Source organism: Fukomys damarensis, unplaced genomic scaffold, assembly GCF_012274545.1.
Source record: "Fukomys damarensis isolate Sample0158 unplaced genomic scaffold, DMR_v1.0_HiC HiC_scaffold_36, whole genome shotgun sequence".
NCBI classification, from domain to species: domain Eukaryota; kingdom Metazoa; phylum Chordata; class Mammalia; order Rodentia; family Bathyergidae; genus Fukomys; species Fukomys damarensis.
Genome location: NW_022900948.1, coordinates 36629597 through 36649523, shown reverse-complemented (window position 1 = coordinate 36649523; position 19927 = coordinate 36629597). Strand labels below are relative to the sequence as shown.

The 19927-nt window shown below is 37.8% G+C and overlaps 1 protein-coding gene across 1 annotated transcript in view; it reads left to right on the top strand.

The window, feature by feature from the left end:
• Window positions 1-1774: 1774 nt before the first annotated feature.
• Window positions 1775-19927, top strand: part of C5 (complement C5) — an 84537-nt gene continuing 66384 nt past the window's right edge. Inside the window, exons 1-7 of the mRNA XM_010602980.2 lie at window positions 1775-1879; window positions 5026-5218; window positions 7451-7613; window positions 9696-9766; window positions 13048-13139; window positions 15924-16006; window positions 18432-18522. Coding sequence (XP_010601282.1) covers window positions 1815-1879; window positions 5026-5218; window positions 7451-7613; window positions 9696-9766; window positions 13048-13139; window positions 15924-16006; window positions 18432-18522 — 758 coding nt within the window. The 5' untranslated portion in view covers window positions 1775-1814. The remainder of the gene's footprint in view (window positions 1880-5025; window positions 5219-7450; window positions 7614-9695; window positions 9767-13047; window positions 13140-15923; window positions 16007-18431; window positions 18523-19927) is intronic.

Here is a 19927-nt window from a genome sequence, read left to right as displayed (position 1 = left end):
CTTAGTAAATAGAACCTCATTAACTCAAAGCAAAGAATGCTACCGTGACCATAAAGGTCTGATTTATACAAATCTATTTAGACATATGTTTTACTACTTTAAAGTACAATACAAATTATATACTAAGGTAGAGATTAGTGCTAATAAAAAGGTATAAATAAAAATGTTCTAACGAACATAAAAATCATGAAAATAAATCGTAGTATATATGCTGCCGAAGCGAGCACTATAAAAATAAATTTAGTTAAAATCCTAAAGATAAAATTTTCTTTTATTTCAATGTGTTACTAGACTCAGTTGGAGGAAGCACTGATTTTCTTGAGCTCTTACATGAAAATCCTCCCTGAAAAGTATGATATTTAAAAATACTAAGGAGTGGCGCTGCACCTGCCTGACAAGTGCAAGGTCCTAAGTTTGATCCCTGGTACCAAAAAACAACAACGATAACAACAACAAAAAAACTTTAGGGAATATTATTTGTGTAGAATAGTAGATTTTGCTCTGGATATTAATACATGCATATAATATACTTTAATTCCACACCCCATTACCTGCCTTTCACTTTCCTTTTCGTTTTCTCCCACCTCCTTTCTCTAATGGTTTCTTTTTCTACTTTCCTAGAATTCCTTTCCTCTTTCTCCTCTTATTTTTTTTTCTTTTTAGAGTCCACATGTGAGAAAAAAACATGACATTTGACCTTTTCAGCCTGGCTTATTTCTGTAACATTTTGATGTCCATCTCCTGCAATGACATGACTTTATTCTTCTTTATGGCTGCATAGCATTTCACTGTGAGTGTACACCACATTTCCTTTATGCATTTATTTATTGACTGGCACCTAGGCTGTTTTCATAGCTTAGTTATTGTGAATTATGCAGCAACAAACATGACTATGCATTTATCATTAGAGTGTACAGTTTTTATTTCAGGAATATATTAAGGAGTGGTAGCTTTGGATAAAATGATAGCTCATTTTTTTTTCATTTGTAGCAAGTGCTACACTGATTTCCACATGTTAGGAAATACTATACATATTTCCAGGTGATTTCCACATGCTCTACTAATTTACATTCCTATCCCCACATCCTTTCCAGCATAGTATGATTTTTTTTTGTATAAAAATATTCCACTGATTTAGCTCAGTGGTGCCAAGGCATGCCTTGAAAGCTCAAGGACCAGAGTTCAATCCCTGGTACAAAAAAAAAAAAAATTCCATGTCTGAATGAATACAAATTTTGAATGAGTGGTAGGTGAATTAAGAGAAAGTCCTTATACTTCCTTTCTGCAGATTTTTGCTATCCTTAGACCATTTCCAACACCAAGAATGGTGCCACTCATGATTTCTCTTTAAAATGATTGCATTGTGAGCCTTGTCTAATTAATACCCACTCTAAAGTCATCTCAGTTCGAAAATGAATCCAGGTGGGTCTCTGTCAATATCAGAGACAACTGGAATCTTCTAGAGGCATGTTTAAAGGTAGTACCATGTCACAGCAAATGCCCTGGTCTAGAGAAGAAACACCAAAGGGAATGGGATTCCTAGGTTCTAGCCCCAAATTCCAATTTTAGAGTCCTTTTAGTTGTATTAATAAAAAGAATTCCCCCCAATGGAAATTCCTGTAAAATACCTCCTATCTTTACCCCTGGACACGAAAAGGTGTGCTAATCTGATTTTTAGTTTTCTTACTTAAAGAACCTTCTTTCTAACATTAATAATTAACCAGAGAACTATTTATCAAAATTCTTGAGGCTCAGTTGAAAAGGAAAACAGCTTCCCCAGAGGTTATATCCATGGTACAACACCACCTCTAGCCATGGGCCTGTTGGTAATACTTTGTTTTTTAATCTTCCTGGAGAAAAGTTGGGGACAAGAACAAACGTAAGTAAAATAAGACATACTCATTTTACAATGTGTCTTACTTGTGGTAAATGAAAAAGTAAATTCAATAGACTGTGTTAATATGAAAATAACTCTTGCCTTCTGAGAGCTCCAAATGCATTGTTTCATTTCTGAATGAGAAAGTAATGGGAGCATTTTCATTTGATGAATGGGTAAGAACATGACAGCTTTTGTGTTTTTTTTTTTAATAAAAAATAAGCAATTACTCAAATTCCTCTTGGAAAAAAAATGAAAGGCAAGCTTCACATCTCAATCTGTCTTGGCATTTACTTCCTATTTGTATTGGTTGGTTTTCTTTGTGTTTTTTCTGGGCTATGCACAGTTAAGGAGCTTTATTTGGAGTCAGTTCTAATACTGTGATTTGAAAATTGATTGTTGCAATTACTTCTACATTTATGAACTCATTCATCTTAAATTTTAGTATTATTGTAATCCTGTAAGTTTTAAACCATGTCTTGTATCAATCTCATATCTAGAAATAATATCTTGGTACAGAAAAATTAAGTGGTGATTGGACAAAGATCACATTCTTTTTTGATAGACCAATAGTAGAAACTCACAAAGATTGAGATTAATTGACTTCACAAGAGTGGTAGAACTAGGGCTAGAACCCAGGATTCAGAGCATCTTCTTGGGGATATTCTAAATTCTTTGAACTGCATTACATTGGCTCTTAACACAAAGTAATCCCATTTTCTCTGAAAAAGCGAGTGTGTGCAATTTACGACATGCTAATCAATGACTTTAACTGATTGATTCACAAATATTTATTGAGCACATATCATATGATAGGCAGTGAGGATATAACAGATGGGAAAAGACAATTCATAAAGCTTTCATTCTAGTGGGGGAGTAAATGATAAATGCACGAACCAATGAAAGAATGAATAAAAAGAACAGATAGATAGTTATGGTGTATGAAGAAAACAGTAATGGAGACTAATCTAGAGATGTGGACAGCAAAGGTTCTCTTAAGGAGGTGATACTCAGAGCTGTAGCACTCACACCCAGTGTGGGCCTGCCCACTGTTCACACTCAGAACTATGCCAACTCATCAGGGGGCTAATTTAGTATCACACACCCTTGACCACAGCATCACACACTCTAGATCCAGCCGTCCCCAAAGCCCTGGCTGTGACTGCGTTAGGGTTTAGGGGGACATCTGACACAACCCCAAAGTGACATCTTCACCTCTGCAAACCCTGGAGGCCTGATCCTCTGTGGCTACGAAGAGAAAGGAATTTCCTACAGATGATACATCAATAAGGACTGAAGTTTGTATGCAGGGTGGTCCCAGAACCACCTTTTAAAGGCTTCTACACACTGAATGTTATACGTCTCACCATTACCACTAATAGACAATGAGAAACAATATTAAACTGAAAAAAAATGAGAGCCCATGAGAATATTGAAGTTGAGATAATTTTTTATTCTTTGATTTTTTTTCTGACTGCGAAATTCTTGCTAAATTCAGTTTAAGACAGTTATTAAAGCTGTTCATTCTGGAAGCAGACTATTGGTGTTCAGTTCTTAATTCTGTAACTTACTTTGGGCAAGTTTGTCTCTAGCTGGTTCACCTTTATATGGGGACAATAAGACCTTCCTCACCAGGTGCGTGGTTTTAACACCACAATGAGTTGTGTGTACGGTGTGTGCGTATACGGTATTTAGAATGCTGCCTGGCACACAGTAAGGCTTTACTGAGTGTGTCTCTCATTACCATGCCTTGTTGTCTGTGCTCCCCGCTAAGCCGATGTATCACATGATGATTAGAAGAATCTGGAACTTCTTCAATTTGCCTTTGAGTGGCTTCAAGTTAGTTCCATCGTAGAAGAACTGCCAGATGCTTTAAAGGATTTAATTGCTACCAATCTAATTCATTGCTACTAAAAACGTGCTGATTTTTAAAGAATTTAAAAATCCCCTGATGTTAGTAGGACCCCGGGGTGAGTGAGTGGGGTGTCCCCTAAGCCAGGTGGGCCATTTGAGTTAGCTAATCACTGTGCCTTCTAGGGTTGATAATTCTTTTTCTTCGTAATGACACATAGCTATCACTACTCAAATTAGATAGTTTGGGGATATAGTATTAATAAGGGAGTTGGTATTTGTAAGCTTTTATTTAATAAGATGATGGAAAAAAATCCACCCCTTTTAAACTTTGTTTGGAAAGTTTGTATAGATTCATTTCCATTCTTGTATAAATTACGTGTAAAATAATATCGGGAGCACAGTCTAGGGTTTGGAGAGTACTTGGGACCTTGAGTCAGTTATACACATAACAATTGAGAGAAACTCGAATGTGAAGTCTCCTAACTCCTTTACTTACAAGTCATGTGACCTTAATCAAATTGAACTCTGATCACATGGAACACGGGAATAATAGTGCTACATCACTGACTTGTTCTAAAGATTAAAGCTGTTCTACGTAAAGTGCTCACGAGGGTTCTCTCATAAAACTACTCACTCACTGCCATTATTACTTCTGTTGACTGCTGCTGCTGCTGCTGCTGCTGCTGCTGCGTCCCTTCCCGTCCTTCATCAGTCACTATTTTCCTTTTCGGATGCACTTGTATTGGTACCGGGAATCAAACTCGAGTCCCGGCGCTTGCAAGGCAGGCGGCGGACCTACTGAGCTAAATCCCCAGCCTACAGCCTGATTTTTTTTTTTTTTTTTTTAAGCGGCCTTTCCACAGGTATATTATTTTTTGCCTCAGAGATTACTCACTTTTACTTCAGTCACTGAGCCAGCAGATGGCAGAGCTGGTATTCTAGTGACTGCATCGCTTTTTCTTTATTGGAGGGGAAACAGCGAAAGAAACCCCACTTACAGCTGGAGTCAGCATCAAGTCCTCCTTGGCTGCAGGAGTCAGCTGTGACTGACTGCCTTCCTAAACGTAACCCAAGCCCTTAGCTCTGTTGCTCTGGTCTTAATTCCAAGCTATTTCTTCTTGGAAACTATGCTGAAACTATCACAGATCAGCGGGTATGTTTTTGATTTTAATAATTTTAACTTGAAATAGCCCATTTTAAATTAAATCTCTAAAGTGAGGAAAAAAGAACATCGGAAGTATTAAAAAAAAAAGTCATGCGAAGATAATGCAACATTTCTTTTCCTGTTTCAACAGATACGTCATTTCAGCACCAAAAATACTTCGAGTTGGAGCCTTTGAAAATATTGTCATTCAAGTTTATGGTTACACTGAAGCGTTTGATGCTACAATCTCTCTTAAGAGTTATCCTGATAAAAAAATTAGTTATTCTTCGGGTTATGTCAATTTATCCCCAGAAAATAAATTTCAAAACTCTGCCTTCCTAACGGTATGTAGGTATCCTTCATTTTGTTTATGTGTAGAGAGAGTATTTCTGATGAACATGTACACGTCTGAATACTGATAATGTAGAGATTTTATCATTTGCGCTGCCCTACCACTGTGTGGTTAGATGTTTATCGGTCCCTAATAATAATAATATGAAAGAAGCAGGAAGTTCTCTACAGCATCATGTCTGCTTTTTGAACAACGCACGCAAATGGTCACCTTCTTCCTCTTGGAAAATAAAACTGGGCTAATGTGAAAAGATTTGGACATGAATTTAAAATGCTTTGTTGCTATGAAAATTATCATCACAGAGGGACGGAGAAATATGAACATGAATGTTGCTTTGTGGTGCGTTGCAAAAATCCATGGGTGCTATTGAATGTTTATTGAAGCTCCAGTATTCTACAATTATACCCTCTAAAACCAATACAATTACTAATTGCTAAAGTAAGTTGTTCTCACTACTTCTAATTAATAGAACAACTGTGATTGAATAACTTCTATTAACATACTACTATGCATATACTATGCATTGGTTAGAGACATGCTTGTAACTGTTTTTTTATTATAAACTCTCATACTTAATGAAAAATTAGAAAAACTAGAGAATATCAGACTTGGAACAGGGTCTACGGTTCCTTTCGATCAGTGTTTCTCTAAAATGGGTTCCTTCAAGACCTGTCATGTAAAGGTACAAGATCCCAATGATGAATGTAACTGTACCATGTACCTAAAAAGTACCAATAAACTCAATGAGAAAAAAAATAAAATGGGTTCTTTATAAAGGAAATTAAAAATTGAAATTCTATAGAGTTTACAGTATTGAGTTTTTAAATATTTTTAATTCATTTTGGAAATTTGTTGTATATAAAAGTAATAGGCATAGGTTATGCCTAATTTTGTGATTGTGTATACTTTAGTCATGTAAATTATTTCTTACTACATTATAAGTAATAAACATGGAGAGTCTGCCATGTCTTTTAACCTTTGCAAGTGATATGTATATTACTCATGTTTGAAAACATTGATCTAAATAGATTAATTTTTTACGGTAAACACCCTTATCTCGTAACAACTATTTCTGCTTATTAGGCTCTGGAGGAATTAAAGTTCATTTCCTGAAAGCAGTATTTTCAGTAGACACTCATTTATCTACTCATTTTGTAGACAACTCACTCAGCCATGAGCCTCGAGTGCTATTCTCCTTTAAATTTAAATCAGTCAAATGTACCTAAGAACAAAACTTCAGTTCCTCGGTCATGCTGGCCAGGTTCCAAGGGCTACAGTCTTCCCTGGCATGGATTTAGAGAACTTCTAGCCTCATGAAGGCTTTTTGCACAGTACTAAGATGGTCAAGTGAAAAGTAGATGAAGGCGAGGGGATCAGACAGAGCAATACATATCATGAGCTTTCAATTTATCTTAACCTTATAAAGTGTCTTTCTTTGCCAAATATTTGATATCGTGCCACAGTCTTTCCTTTAGTGTAAGTCCATTGAGTAGAGTGCCATGTCTTATTTATTAGCTATTACACTTTTAACAAATCATCCTTGTTCTTTTGTTTCTTCCTTAAAAGTGAAGAAAGAATTTAAAGACCCTTGCAAAGCAATTTCAGTGTGGAATAACCATGGGTTTACTGCCTTCCAAATTTCTACAATAATTTCACATTCCTACTTCTATGCCAGTTGGTTTTAGTGATTAACTGTTCTCCCATATTTCCAAAGCCTAAATTTTCATACAAACAAGTTTTTTTCTTTTTCTCACATGTTGTTATATATTGAATTCACATTATTGAAAGTAAAGGGGATTTTTGCAATGACAAACAGAAATCGAAAGTGTGCATCCACCCAGTGACAGCAGAAGTGTGTGACAGGACTAAGTGACCAAGACAGCAGTCCAACTGTTGTATAGAGCAAATGGGAGTGTGGCTTAATCCAGTGAGCTGATGAATGGAAGATTTCTATGAGCTTCTATAGTAGTAGTTTTATTAAATGTGTGTAAAATTTAGAAAACATAGAACCAAAAAAAAAAAAAACCTTTCAATTGCTTTAAGCTAGATTTTGTTTAAGAAGATAGACACTGAAGGATTTTGGACAAAATTAATACACCCTGCTGTCTCCCATACCCCTTTTTCCATACCTATTTTTATTCTAATGAGATGGTTTCTGGAAAGTTGACGTGTTTTATAAGCTTAGAATTAGTTTACCCTTTTTCATCAATATTTTCTTTTACAGATACAACCTAAACAATTGTCTGGAGGACAAAACACAGTTTCACACGTGTATTTGGAAGTTGTATCAAAGCACTTTTCAAAATCGAAAAAAATGCCAATAACCTATGACAATGGATTTCTCTTCGTTCACACAGACAAACCTGTTTACACTCCACACCAGTCAGGTAGAGTGTAAAATGCTTTTTTCTTGGAGAGGTGTAGGGGTCTGACACTATATTTAGAGGTTTGTAACACCTGGAATTGAATGGAGACAGGTGTCCATCTTGCTCAAAACGTTCTCAACTCCTAAGAACTTTATAATTTCCAATTGCATTTTAAATTTAAATTTATAGAGGAATTGCCAAATTGCAAAATCAGTTACATCATCTGCACTATCAGTTATTTCTCAGTAGGAAAAGAGAAGCTTTTTAAACACTGTAAAATATTGGTAGAACTTATTTACAGAACAGTTAAAGACATAATTTCATATACAGGTTTGACAATGGTAAAATCATTTTTTATACAGCCACGTTTAAGAAAAACTTCACTGACCTTCAAGATAATTCCCAAATTGGAAAAGAAATCCAACCCAGTGTGATTATATATTTCAGCAGAGTATAATAAATAAGATCAAAGAAATGTACGGGCATTAATTTTCAAAGGGCATCTGCCAAAGAAAATGCATGACTTTACTGTTCTTCTGTTAGAGTTGAAAAGGGCGGTGATTGGAGAATGCCTGGATTTATAAGGTGCGATTGAAATACGCAGTGAATGTTTAAATTAAAAAAAATTATTTCAGTACAAGAAACATCATTAATTCCCCTCCTTTTATAATCAGCTCAGAAAGGAAGGCCTCGAGACCATGGGAATATTGCTATTATTTTAGAGTATTATTGCCAGAATGCTACCATCTCTTGGCTCCAAGATGATGACAAGCTGGGTCCTCTTAAGCTTAATCATACCTAGAAACAAGCATAACCTCACCCTTTTCTACTCTTACATCAGAGGATGCTTTATTGATTGAGTCCTGTTCACATTATCTACATCTTAAATAAGTACATAGCCTAATATTCAGAGCCTAAGACCATTTTAGTGGTAAAGTCTGTCCTTCAGTACTGCCTATTATTTCTTCATCAGAACTGTAAGAAGATGAGATATTCTCATTATTCTAATAGTGGAGGAAAACAAGAGCACTTCCTCTAAATACTGACAGCCCATCCTTGAGAGGTTGTTAAGTATAGTGGTGAAAAGCAGACTCTGGAACCAGAATGCTTGGATTCAAATCCCAGCCTGGATTGTTATTATCTAAGGGAGCCCATGTGAGTTAGACTCTCAGAGGCCCACCTTCCGTATTTTTAAAATAAAGATAATAATATAACTTCCCTTCTGGGATTGTAAAAATGAAATGAAATGTGTGTGTGTATGTGTGTGTGTGTGTGTGTGCGCGTGTGTGTGCAAAAGAGACAGCGAGAGAGAGAGCCCTTAAAATAATGCCTAGCACATATTAAGCACTAGAATAGCATTTTTCATTACTACCTAATCTATGGAATGGTGCAAAGGCTTTTTTTACACAAAAGAAAAGTAATTACTTAAAAAGTAATTTTTAAAAATTGATTAAATCTTGCTGTCTATAGCTCTAATGTCCTAACACATTTAATCTGAAGAGTCTTGAGGGATTTTTGGTGTTTGCATCTTTAGGGTATGCCATGACTCATCTAACAATTAGAGAAAAATCATAGGATTTGCTCAACGACTATAACACAACAATTCAAAGCTCCCTCTGGTAGTAAGAGCTATTGGAGGCCTTGTTGATTTTTGCAAGTGGAAGAGTGTATGACATCTGAATCAAACTCTCAATTTTCCATTAATGTTTAGACCTAATATGACACTGTTTTATGCTCCCAAATATCACTATTTTGCCACTATGAAATTCACGATAAATAATGGCCTGATTACTGATATAGCTAATTTTATAGCATGGATGTCCTTCCAAAAAGCTATGTATGGAAGTGTGTATTTCAACAAAGTGATGTCTACTTCCAATTGACCAGGAAAAGTAGCTCTTTAAAGAAATGCCAGAGGATTCTCTTTAAAATCGTAGTGACATATGTTTAAAAATTAATATTTTCTTTCTTTGTACTGTGTTTTTTTATGTGTGGATTATGTGTTGAATTTTAAAAAATGAAATTTGTCTCTTTTAAGGATGATTGTTTAAAAATCAAAATACTGTGGTTAGCAGTTTTTGATGATATCAATTATTTTTACAGTAAAGGTTAGAGTTTATTCACTGAATGATGACTTGAAGCCAGCCCAAAGAGAAACTGTTTTAACTTTCCTAGTAAGTATTTTATGTAAATAGTACTTACCTCATTTTTCTGGACAATAGTCTCGAGCTTTTCTTCACTACACTCAGTGGTTTGGCGTTTCATAAATGGTTACTAAAGAACATGGACATAGCTGTGCACAGCTTTACGTCTACAAATAGACATCTGTTAAAAGCTCATTAAAATGAAATTTGGCAACAGGTTGAAGGACTTTGAACTAAGTCCTAAATCATGTAAGTACATCCTTAGTGATTTCTTTTTTTAAAGAACACCCAGCAATCAGTACAAAGTAATTGAATATTTATTATGCACAAGATTTTTAAAATTTGTGTAACTTTAGATAAAGAACTCTATAATCCAGAGGCTGAGGCAGAAGGATGGAAAGTTCAAAGCCAGCCTGAACAGCTACACAGACAAAACAGAGTGAGATGAGGGATGATGTAATTCTTTTCTAGAATGGAATAAGTGAAGAAATCCTTGAGCTGGGTCTTTTTGTTGTTGTTGTTTTTGTTGTTGTTTTTGAGACAGGGTCTCACTATGTAGTTGAGACTGAAATGGAACTCACTATGTAGCCCAGGTTGGTCTCGAACTCACAGCGATCCTCCTGCCTCAGCCTCCCTCAGCCTCCTGAGTGCTGGGATTACAGGCATGTGCCACCACTCCCGGCAAGCTGGGTTTTAATGAAAGGCATTGACTTAGGTTGTTTTCAAATAATGAAGGCCACCTTTCATCTGAAATAGCATGAGTTAATCTGTGGGGACAGGAAGAGATTAAAAAATTAGAATCATTTCAAAAATAAGAATAGTAGATAAACTGGTGGACTGAGGGAAAGTTTGGAAGAGAACTAAGCAGAGGCAACATTAGGTGGAATGCTTTTCTTTTTCCCCCTATGGGAAAATGTCACTGATGTGACTGTGTTGCCATGGTGGAACATGAAAGAAGCACAGCCCTGGCATCACAAGCAGAAGGATAGAGGCCAGTGAGCCACTGTGACAGTTGTCCTGGGGAAGAGGGGTGAGGAAGCTGATCCCAGAGCCACAGGCATCAGCATGTAGGAAGCCCCTGGAAATCCCTGGAGAAAGATCATCTTAGACAGACTGTGTCCACTGGACAAGGGAAGGAAGAGCAATTGGGAAGATATTCAGCTACAAGGGTCAGTCCGTGCTCAGCATAGGCTCTTTTAAGTCTTACAGTTTGTAATCCAAGAAAAAAAAACATATCTTAAAATTCCCACCATGAAATTTAAGCTGTGGTAAGTGGTGCTAAGTTTTCTAGTTAAGGCTGAATGGCACCTTCACATAGAATCCAAAGGTCAAAAGCTCATCTTCATATTTGCTAATCCAAACACACAATGAAGCACATGGAGAAGCTTTATGAGCGCTTTCAAGTTTGTTTAACCATTTAGAGAATTGTACCAGACTCAGAATACCCATATTGTATATTCATCAAATGTCTCACTAAAAAATACAGCTTATAGAACAGTTGTTTTGGAAAGTTTCAAAGCAGCATACAAAAAAATTAGGTTCTGTCCTGAAAGAATTAAAAGCATGATGGCATAGTGATATATGCACACCCATATTTATAGCAGAACAGTTTGTAACAGCTAAATCTTGGAAACAGCCCAAATGCCCATGAACTGTAGAGTGGGTAAAGAAGATATGGTTTGTTTAAACTATGGAGCACTACTCTGCCATAAAGAAGGATGAAGTTCAGACATTTGTAACTAAATGGATGGACCTTGAGACCATCCCCCCCCTTTTTTTTTGGTACCAGGAATTGAACTTGGGTCCTTGCATTTGTGAGGCAGGCGGTGGTTGAGGCCATACTCTTGGGATCAATCAGACTCACATGTTTAAAAACCACGTTGTTTCTTTGGTGTGAGAAACTGAAAGTGGAAATAAGGACTGAAATGTATAATGGACATTGGGAAATGGGATGGAAGTGTTCCGATGGGAGGGGGAACAAAGGGGGAAGGAGGGAGAAAACAAAAGGACAAGAAAAAAAAGTGAAAATGGAAGGAAAAAATGGAAACAAAACTTTTGTACATGGGGTAGGAGTCGGGGGGGAAACGGGATAAAATAAAATAAAGTGTATTAAATTTAAACATTAGATTCTGATATTTTTAAAGTCTGCTAATTTTGTATCAGTCTCATTGAAAACATCAGGGTTCTTTAATTGTTGTTTGCGTCTTATTACACTTCTTTTTAAAACTTGCACAACGAACAGCGGAAGCTCTCTGGTATAATGAGGAGAAACGAGGTGGTTCCAATGAGAGAGGGAGGAGGCTTCAGGGGAACTTTGTCTCCTGTTACATTTAACTGAATTTTATTGTGCTATTTTTAAATTGAAGATGTATTTGTTTATAGTAATTTTGTAGGTCAAAGATTATATAATCAATTAATTTTTTAAAAAATGTGGTAGGTTGGGCTGGAGATTTGGCTCAAAGGTTCTTCTGCCTGCCTCGAAAGCACAAGGACTCAAGTTTGATCCCCAATACAAAAAAAAAAAAAAAAAAAAGTGGTAGTCTTTGAAGGCTGCTTTATGGTTTGTGAAAGGGGTCTCGAGCCCCCTTTGGGCGCCCCCTCCCAATCAGGTCACTCACGCACCGAGAGGTCTGGCAGGAGATCTTTATTGAAGGGAGTCAGGCGAGGTACAAAGGCCGGGAGGCGAAGAAAAAGAGACGGGTACCAAGGGAAGGAGTGTTGGCTCATTTATAGGGTCTTGGGTGGGAGTTTTGCAATTTTAGGCGAATTAGCTGTTTTTTAACCTATTGCAGGCCACATTGCCTTATAAGGTTAACGAAATTTAAGTTGGGAAAACGAAACTTAAGTTAGGAAGAACCCGGAAGTCAGATATAAAATGGAGGAGTTTAGAGTAACATGTACAATTTCCTAACAGTTTGAATATCCACCCCCCGCAAAAAAAAACCCAAACCAGTCATCATGTGTTAAACTCTTAACTCCCTTTGTCAGTGCTGGAGGGGGCCCTGCAGGAGGATGTTTAAACCCTGGGGCTCCATCCTTAGAGGTAAATTAAGGGAGCCAGTGAGCTCTCTGGGAGTGGCTTTGTCCCGGAGGCGAACTCTCCCAGGGACTTGCTCGCCCTTCCATTAGTCAACCAGAAGATGAAGCAGGACCAGAGCCCTGCCAGGTGCCACTGCCATCCTTTTGGACTGCCCAGCCTCCAGAGCCGGGCGCCAAATAAACCTCTGCTCTTTATCAGTTAGCCACACTCAGTGTTTCTCTCATAGTAACAAAAACAGAACTAATGTAGGGCTGTTTGTTTGTATTCAAAGGATCCTGAAGGATCAGAAGTTGACTTGGTAGAAGAAAATGATTACACTGGAATCATCTCTTTTCCCGACTTCAAGATTCCGTCCACTCCTAAGTACGTACAAACACTTTGTTAATTTTCTACAAAAAGTGTATCTGAAACCTCTGGTTGTAAAGGAGATTAGCAGACACATGGAGCCACCCAGTGTTAACAAAGAGTGCCATAAGTACAGATGTATGAGATCTTTTTAAACCTAGTAAGAAGGCAGGCTCAGTTTCCAGCCAATCAATCAATAGAAAAAGAAAGAAATTCCCAGTAGTAGATCTGTGCATGAAATGCCTGTATTCCCTGTTACTTGGGAGCTGAGGCCAGACCATGTGAGGCCAGGAGTTTGGGACCAATTTGGGCAGCATAGTAAGTCCCTGTCTCCAAAACAAAACAAATAAAAAATCCCCCTCAAATCCCAATATCTGTCTCCTGTTCTCTTTGCACACTCAAATAAAAATTGGGAAGCAAAGGTAATCTCTGGACTCCTTCTCATTAAAACCATCCACTTCTGTCTCTGAAGAATTCTAATTGTCTAAAACGCTGGTCCTTGCTGTGGGTGTTAGGAAATAGTTTTCATTTGTGTGGACTCCTGGAAGGCACTCTCCAAGGGGGAAATTGTGTTTTCAGGGCCATTTCTTCCACTGACCTCATATGAAAGGATTTAAGAGCATGTTTTAAAAGGATTCAATTTGACATGTATTTAGCGAACACATCCCTACACCTCTAAAGCACCATAGGAGAGATCCAAAATGGAGTCAAAGAACCCACAATCCCTGCTTTCGTGGAGCTTAAAATAGAATAGGAGTGGTAAGACCATAATGACTACAATGCAATTCAGGGCACACTATTTCATGGTCGTTTTTCTTCTGATGCCCAGGAGAGAGTTTTCAGTTGATTCATTAGACTAAATTTTTTTGAAACTTGGGGGTGGAAATTGGGCAATGTAAATAACTAGAGCAATTGTTAAGTTGTGTACTTAAAAACAAATACCACGTGCTATACACTACCGACCTGGACCTACTGTTACACTGCTCCCTTCATTTTCCAACCTCACCTCGTGCGGCTTGCCCCAGGACAGACAATAGATGGGCCAGGGAGTCTCTCAGGATGAGTGCTTTCTCACCTCAGCTCCTGTGCAGCTGTTGGTCCTCTGCTCAGAATGGGCTTCACCACGCTCTTCTAAGGGAAATGCTCCCTCCGCAAAAAGACGATTCGAGATGCGGCCTAGGGTAGCCCCTCACTCGCTTTTACTCTCTAGCGAGGCATTTGTGTGTTTGCTTCCTGACACTTATCTTTTTAACTCTTTTGTTTTGGTACCAGGGATCGAACTCGGGACCTTGCACTTGCGAGGCAGGGGTCAGAATAGCTGAGCTAAATACTCGGCCCTTCCTTGACACTTATCTTGGAGCAACTGTTTCCTACTTTGCTTGCTTTTTTATTCCCCTGCTAGACTGTAAAGTTCTCGAGAGCCAGGGCCCTTGTCTGTATTGCTCATTGGTATGTTTCAGCACTCCAACGTAGTAGGTACTTGGTCCACACTTGCAGATTGATAATGATGATGATAACCATAATTTTGTTAACATCGCCATAATGGAGGGATTAACCTACATGTTAATTATTAGTCCATGAACATGAAAGATTTCAAAATAAGAGCATTTTAAATCACCTAATAAATACATTAGGGATTTGTGAGCCAGAAGAAAAAGAGCATTGGACTAGCAGCAAAGGTAATTAACATATAAATAAAGCCAGTAATATAACATTAACATTCATTGACTGTATAACCCATCTGCATGGTGGGTATTATTTTTTTCATTTCACAAATGAGGTGAAGTAACGTGCTCAGGTCAAACCTGCTAATAAATGGAAAAGTGGGTATTTGAACTCCCACGGATCATTAATTAACTCTGTGAAGACCACAGCCTCTCTGTCTTGTTCATTTTTTATCTCCACTGCTTTAGTACTCAGCAAGTATTTTCAAATGAAGGCTGTTAAATTACCTCCCTCTTTTAAAAAACGATAGTAGTTGGGTCGGGGATTTAGCTCAGTGATTCCTCAGCCTGCTTCGAAAGTGTAAGATCTGAGTTCAATCCCTGGTTCAAAACAACAACAACAACAGCAAACAAACAAAGTCTGCCCTGAAGAAATGGTAGTAGGGCCAGGGGTTTAGCTCAGTGGTACCATGCCTGCTTGACAAATGCAAGGTCCTGAGTTCAATTTTTGGTACCGAAAAAAACAAAATCCTACTTTGTCTTCATTCAGAATTTCATCTTTGTGAGGTATAAATATAGATTTAAATTTCTAGAAACATTATTATGGATTTTCTACTATATTGTGGGCTTCAGTATTATGTTTCCACAATGAAACAGGATTAAGTCAATTCTCAAGTTACCATCAGTTCTTCAAATAAAAGCTAATGGCTAAATTAAGATAAAATACCTGGAAAAAGAACACAGTATATGTAAAAAACCTAACTACCAAACAATTTCTATTATCCTATTATTCTGAAAACACTGTATTATTTCTATTATTGCTTAATATCTCTCATAAGTAAAATATTTACCTAGGGTATATCTCTTTAAAATAGAAATTTATCCAGGTATGGTAGCACACACCTGTAATCTCAGCACTCAGGAGGCTGAGGCAGGAGAATTGCCATGAGTTCAAGGCCAGCCTGGACTGCATAGTGAGTTCAAGGCTGGCCTGAACTATGTAGTGAAACCCCCATCTTGACCAATAATAAATAAGCAAATAGGAATTTATTATATTTATATTATATATTGTATTTCTTCTGCATAAATTAAAAATTATTTGATGCAATCTATAATTTTAAATATTTTGTTTTCACAGATATGGTGTGTGGACAATTAAAGCTAAATATAAGGAGGACTTCTCAACCAGTGGAACCACCTACTTTGAGATCAAGGAATATGGTAATTTCTGACAATTATAAGTTTGCTTATAGAAAATATTTTTTCAATAATTTCTTTCCTGAAGGTGTCTACTGCAAAATCACTCCCAGATGAAGAGGAGGCGACCTGCTGGGAGGGTTGGAAGTTCTGCTGAGGGTGGGAGGTGGTGCTGGTGGAAGTTTGAACGCTTAAATTCTAGGTCCAGCTGCCACATGCTGGCCTTGAGCAAGTGACCAGCTCTAAGGATTTGAGTTCCTTGTCAGAGACTGGAAGAAGTCTAGTCCCGGAGAAGAGCTTGACTTGTTAAGGTCCTCTCTAGAATTAGGATTTTAGGAGAAACAGTCAGAGATGAGGCGAATGAATAGTAAGGATGAGTAAGGGGTGAAGTGATTCAGAGCAGATTTACAAGCAGTGGCAGAACAAAGACAATTGAATTTTCCTAATCCAGGGTCCAACCCTATTTTCCTTCTAACTCACAGATCCCTAACATTATTATGACTAACTGATGATTTAGGATATTCCTCTTTTGAAATCAGTCATATTCAATAATAGTTAGCATATAAGTAACTTCTTCATTGCGTGTACCAGTTTGCAATAGTCCCTGTGTGCTCTGCTATCCAATTTAACTTTCTTTTGGATTGCAGCCATTTTTATTTGTTCAAGAGATTCATCACGATAGGGAGAAGAAGAAATACACAAATTCTAACAAATAGCCAGGAAAACAGCAACCAAAATTTGTTATAATGAAACTCAATCGTAAATACAATAGGCTCGCATGACATGAATCTAACTGACCGCCCTTCCTCCAGGTGCTTTTGTGATTTTCCCTGTGTATCTGCAGCTCATCCACCCCTCCTCCCCGGGAGCTGCCCTCCTCAGTTCATCACCAGGCTCCCTCCTGGGCTGCTGCAAAAGTCTCCTTGTTGGTGTCTCTGCTGCCAACCTCTATTTATTAGCCAGAATAATCTGGAAACATGAGTATCACCACATGATTTTGTGGTTGAGAATTCCCCGATAGCTCTACCTTCTGCTGATAATGAAAATCAAAGTCCTTATTTTAAGTCGGTCCCTGCCAGGCTCCCCCTCAGCCTCATTTTTATAACCTCACTTGCCTGCAGCACACAGTGTGTTCTCTCTGCCTCCACCTCCCTTTACTCCTTACCCAGCCAACTCCTTGGGTCTCAGGTCTTCATTTGAAAGCCACTTACTCAGACTTGAACTCTCTTTCCTGGGTAGGATCCACTGGTCCTGCCAATGTTTGTCATTGTAGTGTAGAGGTGTAATTATTCACTTCTGCCTGTCTTCAATGCCTACCTTGTTTGCTAGTGTAGCCCTCTCGGTAGGCAGTAGCCAGTAGAAGGATGGAATAATTCCCTGTGCCTCATATCGTGGACAGAGCGCACCTGCCTTGGTCTTCAATCACATAGGAACACAGCCCAGAGCAACAAAATTGAATCATTGCTTTTTACTTCTAGCTTTCGCTATTTAAAAACCTGTGAGCCATATCTGAAGCCAGGTATCTCAGTGTCGGTCTTTGTCTACAATATCAGGCTCACCCAGTGAACTAAATCTCCGTGACTACAAAGTAGGCTATTAGAATCCATAGTTCTTATACATGCTGTGAGTTCATGGTACCTTGATTCACAAATTTAATTTGTCCTACAATTTTGGAAATGATGGCCACGTTTGTATTTGTGTGGCAAGGATGGACGTGGTCCTTTTCGTCACCTGAGGCAGACTGCAAACAAAAACAAAATTTGGCCCAATGCTTCTGTCTGCCAACCAAATTGTTCACAAACAAAAATGTTCGTGAGCTGAGAGACCACTGTGTAACATTTCAACATATTGTTTTCTAAAATACCAAAGATAGAAAAAAACTCAGAATTTCTTTTTCCCTAATTTTAAATTCTCCTTTAATACATTTTTCTCATATCTTATTTTCAGCTTTCTCTTTCTAAAAATCAACGTCAAGTTTTTATACTGGTGCTTGGATGGATTTTTATCTACTAGACAAAAAAGGGAAATGCTAGATAAGCTGGAATTTTTCTTTTCTATCTGCAATTTGATAAATGCTCATTGAACATATACTATGTTTAAGAGTCACAGAAGAGTGAGAGGGTGAGATATACCAGGGAAAACAGAATGATCTGTTTTTGTTTTTTAAGGAGTCCATACTCCAGTGGAAGAAGTAATCTGTTGCCTATAGTAAATACTATAATAAAAATATAAGCCAGATATTTCTGGTGCATTAGGATGAATTGATTGTGATTGCTGGAGTGGAAAATCTCAGAGATGAAGATGATGATGATGGTGATGGTGATGAAAGGTGGATGATGTGTTGATGCTACAGCTTGTCCAACTATTTCAGAGAAAAGTAGCCGTTTGCTGTGTTTTAAAGGCTACTCTAATTTAAATGGTAATATGGCCTTTTTGTTTCTGTTTTCAGTCTTGCCACATTTTTCCGTTTCAATAGAACCAGAAAGTAATTTCATTGGCTACAAGAATTTTAAGAATTTTGAAATTACTATAAAAGCAAGGTAAGAAAGTTTTGTTTTGTTTTTCAGATGAACCAGCAAAATTAGTGATGGTGGCCCAAAGTGAGATCTGTGACTTATTAGCCAAATCTGCCATGACTTTGGAATGACTAAGAGACTTCATGTTAATACCATAGTTTATGTCCTTAATCTGATTTTAGCTAATTCTGATTTTAGCTTTGCTGGTTATTTGCCAGTAGAATACATCCTGAAGATTTAAGCTCAATGTGCATGTTTAGAAACCAGCATAACTTAGAATATTGAGACTAAAATATGTACCCTTTGCTTCTCTTCATTTTTTAATGCCTTAATCAGCCAGCAAATGCTGTGTAACTATTTCAAATCCCAGTGCTTTAAAACCACAAGCATTAAGGAGTTAACTGGGCAGTTCTACAGACTGGTAACAGCTGGGATCCCCCATGAGCTGGCAGGCAACAGGCAGATCCACTGGGGAGGCTGATCCAGGAGGGTCTTATTCCCAAGTGTGGCAATGGCTGGCAGTTTACAGGGACTGAGTGACAAGAAACGTCTGTGTATCTCATCACCTAGTGACTATCCCATAGCGGCAGCAATGTTGTGTGTGGGGGGAGTGGTCAATTAAATTCTCCCCGAGGACTTGGTACCCACCCACCATTCTCTCCACCACATTTTTTTCTTTTTTGTCCAAAGCAAGTTACAAGGTCAGCCCAAGTAGACTCCTCTCATACATTTTGCCTGCAATACATTGCAAAGGTTGTGGGTACGTGGATAGGGAGAGAATTGGGGTTAATTTTCTAATCAAACTGTCACAAAAGCTCAGGCCATTAGAAATGACAATATAACATAGTTGTTAATAATCGACTTATACAATTGCATTCCTAAGAAGTCTGCATACATTAGCACATTTAATCTTTACAACTCTCTGAGGTAGATATTATGACTATCCCTATAAACCAAGAGAAAACAGATTTACCTGAACTTTACATTTTTTGTTCAAGATGTCACAGCTAGGAAGCTGCCTAGCACGTGTGCTCATGCAGACCATGACTTCGAATGCTACCTTAGTCTTCCTCTTTTGTAAGCATTTATCCTGCCAATGGAGTGCTTATCGTTTAGTCTATACCAGCATAAAAGTCTCACTTGGAAGAAGTGATAGAAACTGATGTCCTAGAATGGAGACACTTTATTTGTTCAACCTATTAGTAAGAAAAGTTAGCTTTGGTTATAGTATTATTTGTTATGCTGAAAGTTTACTTTGTTCTAAATGGAAAAAGGAATGAGCAGTTCAGATTTTCTTTTTCAAAAGAACTAATCTCATGCAACAGTGAGATGGGGCATGCTCCTTTTAAAGACATAAAGGATAACAGGGATGCGTAGGTCTCTACTGATACCAGAATCATCTAGGAAGCAGTGCTGCCTGGAGGGTCCA